Raw genomic sequence first — 6177 nt, forward strand, 5'->3', positions numbered from 1 at the left:
ACACACAGACTTTTGGATCGGGCTCTCAAGGCTTTGCCCACTAAAGAACGTAAGCACTCTCTGCCACATCCTTAATGTGGATCTGAATGTCGACAGGTCTGCAGGAGATGGGCTACTCTCTGATATCTCTGCCTGTGACATCATTTGTTATAAGTGAAAAGTGCAACCAATTGGTGCTGCATGTGCTACCCTTGACTCTCGGGAGGGGAAATTTCAAGCTGGAGGGTCAATGCTAAATCCACCTGGAATAGAACTTGCTGTGATGCACAAAAGCAAAGCACCCAAACCAAAGATACCTTTGAGTTTTACTGCCTTATAGAAAAGTTCACTTGGTCTAGTCCCAGGTTTGTGGGGCTGTCCATGGGTGCTGCACGATACATTTTGAATGTAAGAATAAACTTCTCTGTCCTGCAGAGAGCTGAAATGGGAAGTGAACTGTGACCCTTCTCTCTCCCACTTTGATCCCACCTTGGTCCAGAACCAGTTTACAATAGAGCCTTTTGTCTCTGGGTAGAGATGGTGCTGTCTCTGTGCCTGCCTCTGTTCTGTGTAACTATCACCTGTGTTTGTTCACATGGAAGAGAGCTGCTATGATACCCTAACATGTCATTCCTCGTTCCAGATGTGGATGTCATTTCAAGGTTTGCCCAGCTGGAGTTCCGTTTTGAGGACACAGAACATGCCAAGGCCCTCTTTGAGAGCACCCTCAGCAGCTATCCCAAGAGGACAGACATTTGGTCCATCTACATGGATATCATGATCAAACATGGCAGCCAGAAGGAAGTTCGGTGAGTTGTGGTGCAGCAGTCTGGGAAGGGGCAGAGCACAGTGCTTGGAGTGATGCCTGAAAAGAGCAGAGGTACCCTGCAGTGTGAGGTTGTATAGGGCTTCCCAGAGCAGAGCAAAAGAGAATTTTTATCACCCAGAGAAAGAAGACTGGGGTATGTGGAAGCACTTATCCTTGCTGGCACTGAGGAGACTCTGAAGAATTCCATAGGGCAGTGGGGGACTGATTTGTAAGTAGTGGCCTGGATGACAGAAATTAGAAGCCTTGCACTGAGGTTCATCTGTCCCTCTGCAGAGATTGCCTTGTATCTGAAAGGTGAAATCAAGCCCTTTTTTATCTTGTAACATAAAAATGAAGAAATCTTTGTTTTCCATTTTATTTTCTGAGAGCTAACAAAAGGAAGTAGTTTTCCTACACTATGGATTCAGCCACATCCACTTAATGAGCACAGGGTCCAATACAGTGGCTGGATCTTTGCTAAAAATGGCCACCAGCTTAGAGCTCTGCAAGCAAGTGGAAGACTTCTGCATTAAGATTTTGGCCAGTTTCCAGGAATCTCTTTAAGCACCAGTACTTTGCAGCAGATTGAATGTCTGCCCTGGCTTTCTGCTCTTTGTTAAAAGACAGGGTACAGGGCTTGTATTGAGTGCTGTCCCCAACACAGAGATCTGAATTGCTTTGGTTTCTTGCAGGGACATCTTTGAGAGGGTCATACACCTGAGCTTGGCACCAAAGAAGATGAAATTCTTTTTCAAACGCTACCTGGATTATGAGAAGAAATTTGGTACAACAGAAAGTGTCCTGGCTGTTAAAAGAGCAGCAGTTGAGTATGTGGAGACCAAGAGTTCCCTTGCTGACACCTAAGTATGGTGCAAGTAAAAGCAGAGAAACTTGACTGTCAATGCAGTGTGGGACCTGAAGTGTGTGGAGTTCTGCTGTGACTGTCTCTGGACAGTGAGTTTCTGGACAGTATTGGTCTGTGATCAAACCAGCCTGGAAAGAGCAAACAATCAAATGAAAAGATTTGATAAATGTTTGCAGCTTTGTCCATGTTAGAAATAATCCTAGTCTGTTAATGACACATTTTTAAATACAGACTGTTTTATAATCAACAGAAACACCAGCCATACCTGTTCTGCTTTCCTGGGGAAATGGTGCAGTTATGAGCCACGGATTTTAAGTAGAGCAGTGAGATTTCTCTCACTGTCAAGATGGCAGAGAAGATTTTTGCCTTTTGGCTGAATTAACACTTCAAAAGATTTATCTCAGGTGCCCTTGTGCTTTTAGAAATTGGCAGAGCAACACAGGATTGTGGAACAGTTGAAGTTGGAGGGACCTCTGGAAATATCTAGTTCAAGCTCCTGCTCAAAGCAGGGGCCAGCTAGACCCATGCTCAGGCCCATATCCAGTTTGGTTTTGATTTCCCCAAGAATAGAGACTTCACAGCCTCTCTGGGTGACCATCTGTTGTAACAAGTTGTCAGGGATTGATGACAGAAAAAGTAGTGACTTTCAGCAGTCATTGTCTCTTAAGACAAATCAGTGAAGTCAAAGAAAAAAGCGGGGGTTTTGTGCCATTCCAGTCTAACCTCCTGCTTGGAAAAAGCCAGGTATCTTGGGTACTTACATAGGCTCTGTCACTGATGTCAGTGCCTTATGATCCATATCCTTATGATTCTATATTCTTGTAACTGTCCACTAAGATGTGGATGTGATCATCCACATGTTTTACAGAGGAAGAACTCAAGGTAAGGGGAAAAGCAGGCGATGCAAACAGGTGTGATTATCCAGTGCAGACACTAGCAAGTGGGTGCTCAGCTTTGAAATACCAAACTTGAGGAGTTTTACTCATTGTAGGTACTCTGAACTCACAACCAGAGATCTGCAGGACCCACCTCTTCTGCCTCTGTGAATGCCTAGTGTTGGCAGGGCTGAATGATTCAGCATGTATTTCATTCCCAAGTCAGAAACAAGTCATATCACTTCTTGCCCCTAGGGAGAGCAGGATACTGTACTTGGATTTTGTTTAATGCTCTTTTAGTGGAGGAGACTGCTTGCATCATCCAGTAGCAGCTGCTGCTTTTTTAAAAGAGCACAGCTTCAGTGATGATTGCTCTCTCTTTTGGTTTAAGTAGTTGCATAATACATTGCATAAATAAGCCTTGTAATAGAAACCAAGATCCCACTGAGGTATGGTTTCTTCTTCACAAGTGGGGCTATTACAGTCTGTACAGGAGGCAGGGAAAGCAAAAGACCTGTGTGTAATTCTGTGTACTGGAGGAGCCTGGTTTGAACCCATGTTGCTGCTGCGAACTGTGCTCTGCCTGGCAACCTGCACGCTGCTCTGCGATGGGATTATTATCTTTGGAGGAAGTGCAGAGTGTGAGCTCACAGCCTGTGTGATCCAGCACACCAGGAAGACAGGTGGCTCAATTTATCTCTTGACATTTCAGTGAAAAACCTAGTCTGGCTGCTATGTGCTTGTGTGTAAAGCCATGTGGGTTAATGTCCCTCACCTCAGCATCGTCACTGGGAGAGGATGAGTGACAAGAATAGCAGGGATAGTTGTGAGGGTGCTGATGGGCTGTGAGGGGCAGAAGCCCAGGGCTGTCTCAGTGGGGACCATGCTCAGGGTGACAGAGAAGAGAAAAACACAAATCCCCACAATTGCAAACAAATATTTATGAGTGCGGTGACTTGATCCACCCCTCACTGTCAGCTGTCTACTCAAACACACCTCCCCAACAAGAGGGAGAGAAAACAGACAGGCTGGATAAGGCCCTAGCCCACGCCAGCACCTGGAAGGTGGCTGGGTTTCATTGTAGAAGAGAAGGCAGGGAAACAGCGCAAAAGAGGGTTTATCCTCCATTCTCAAGCACTGCGTGTCTTGCCCCTTTCCTTCAAAAGCAGGGAAGGGGAAGAGAAGGAACCAGAGCGGAGGTGGTTCAAAGGAACAACTAGGACTATCAGGGAGGAAGGCAAGGGAAATAAAGGAAGTAAGAGGAACACTGCTTTGTTTCAGAGAGTTACCTTGTGTCTGCTGGCTGCGCGGGGGTGGCGTGTGCGTCTGCATGTTCACACTCGAGGGCCAATGAGAAGAAATGCAAATGAACTCTCTTTCATCTCAAGTTAATGCAATTTCATTTAACTTCCATCTGATCATTTCTGCAGATTAGTTGATGGTGAGGCTGGCAGCCAAGTCTTCCCACAAATGCAAAGCAAATCTGCAGAGAAGCTGAACAGGGATCCTGGGATGCCTTGCCCATTAAGCAGTGTTCCAGCCTCTTTATGTGAGGGAATACCCTCCAGCTTTTTCTTGCAAGGCACCATACATGTAAAAAAGGTTTCTAAATACATTTTCTATTCTTTACTGCAATTGTGTATCCTGATGTACAAGATTTGTGCTACTCTCTGCAAAGAGTAGCACAAATTTGCTACTCAGAAAAGCATTGTTGCTAACTTGTATTATGTACTAATACTTTAAAACATTCTGGGATCATCTGCATAGGAGAGGATCTGAATGTTTAACAGAAAAAGAAAATAAGTTCCCAGTCCCTGAGTTCAAAGAGACTGTTAAATTATGCTTTTTGTTCCCCCTTGAAAAAAAACAACTCAGATGGCAATGAAAAATAACTCATTTAATAATTTATTTCAGCTCTTCTGTGTAAACCCTTCTGTGTTCTGTGGGTTTGAGTCACTTTTTGAACAGCTTAAGGCTTTTCAGTAAATGGCACAGTGTAAACAGAAGTTAGCTGTACCTGTAACCAAACAGTACAAGTAGAAAAAACAAAACTTCACTGTCCTGACAGTCCTTGAAACAGTGTTGGGTACATAGGGCTGACCCTTGGGAGAAAAGGGACTGTGCAATGCCAGAAGAGCAGCCATGGTGAGGGCAGTAATTTTACTGGCTTTGCTTTCTCTGAGTACACATGAGTCCATAAAAGAGACCTTCTGCTACAGGAACCACTTAAGGCAGTGGAAAGAGTTATAGAAAAGTCAGTGGTAGAAGAGGAGGGAGGGGGCTGCTCCCCCCATCCTGTTCCTGCTGTCCCTCGTTGCTGCAGGGCTGCAGACCCAGTGCAGCAGATGTTGTATGTGATGTGCTTTTAGCTTGCAGCTTTCTTGTCCCCTTCCCCTCGAAGAAACAACTAACTACAGTTATATAGTATATACACTATACATATATGTTTATACATACGTATATGTAAAACTAATTCTGGTCGAGGTCTTTTTCTGCAGCTTGCAACCCAAACAACCAGGACTCTCATCTAATGGTTAGATGAGAAATAAGCTGCAGACAGTGGTGTGGCTCACTGTGGGTACCAATTCCTCTCAGCCTCCACCTCACCACCTCGCCTGAAAGCTCTTCTGCTGATGGTGCCATCCTCTGGTTTTATAAACTCATGTTTGCAACCATTTGCGCTCATTAGAGATTGCCAGGCACTTTAGTAAGAACAAAGGGAGTTTGGTGTCCCACTCAGATTTCAACCTGGTAATTACAGAGCTCCTTTCTGAATACCAGGAATATTGCTGATTCCTCCTGCCTGAGTCTCTCAGTTATTTGGTGTGTGGTTGTATTACTGACCCATTCTTTTCCCAGATGCAATTGCATCCCCCTTGCCACAAGAATTCACCCACTGCTTCCCTCTTTTCCCTGCACTGTAAAGTCTGTAAAGTGCTCCGGGACCTGCCTGTGTAACAGACGTCACACAGCTGCGTAAGATACTAATGTCAACAAAACACGTAGGTGTGTGGGATGGCTGGGACTAACCCTGCCATGGGGGAGACAGGTGGGACTGCAGGAGTCACAGTTAGAAATGTTGTACCCATCTCTCACTCCCCAAGGCTTCTGCTGGTGCAACACATGGTGGGGTGCACCTACCCTTTGCTCTCCTGTGTCTCTGGGAGCAGCAGCAAGACTGTTGTCTCTGAGGGAGAGATTCCCCCGCTCAGTGTATTGCTTATCAGCCTCTTCCTTGAGGCTGTTGATCCCTGTTTACCTGTTGAGTGAAGTAATCCTGCTGGGAGGAATGTTCCCAGTGAATCCCTTAGCTGTGCACCAGTACTGCTAGGCCTGCCAGGCGGTCTGGGGAACTGCTGCCAGTGCCCATCTGTCTTAGGAAGCCAAAAAGAGCAGTTCATGGCCTTCTGGGGTGGGCCCATTCCCTTCCACCCCTTTGGCCCATTTGTGGAGCCGGCTGTACAGGGGGAAGCCCTTGTTTTCCCGGTAGATGTAGACGCCTGTGATGGCATTCCACTGGGGGCTTGGCTGGACACCCTCCACCGGGAACTCCTGCACCAGCTCCTTCTCCTCCTTGTCCAGTGCCACAAAGCCAAAGAAGTGCTTCACGTTCTTGGCTGCCAGGATCCTGGAGTGGACTTCGGCTGTGC

General features: G+C 46.1%; 2 protein-coding genes across 2 annotated transcripts in view; one reads left to right on the plus strand and one right to left on the minus strand.

Moving 5' to 3' along the window:
* Positions 1-1651, plus strand: part of PDCD11 (programmed cell death 11) — a 24504-nt gene extending 22853 nt beyond the window's left edge. The window contains 3 exon segments of the mRNA XM_009084911.1: positions 1-49; positions 623-788; positions 1480-1651. The exon segment at positions 1-49 is cut by the window's left edge and continues 16 nt beyond it. Of these exon segments, the coding sequence (XP_009083159.1) occupies positions 1-49; positions 623-788; positions 1480-1651 (387 nt within the window).
* A 4251-nt stretch (positions 1652-5902) lies between these two features.
* CALHM2 (calcium homeostasis modulator 2) overlaps positions 5903-6177 on the minus strand; it is a 1034-nt gene continuing 759 nt past the window's right edge. The window contains exon 2 of the mRNA XM_009084912.1: positions 5903-6177. This exon is cut by the window's right edge and continues 133 nt beyond it. Coding sequence (XP_009083160.1) covers positions 5903-6177 — 275 coding nt within the window.

Source organism: Acanthisitta chloris, unplaced genomic scaffold, assembly GCF_000695815.1.
Source record: "Acanthisitta chloris isolate BGI_N310 unplaced genomic scaffold, ASM69581v1 scaffold19511, whole genome shotgun sequence".
Lineage (NCBI taxonomy): Eukaryota > Metazoa > Chordata > Aves > Passeriformes > Acanthisittidae > Acanthisitta > Acanthisitta chloris.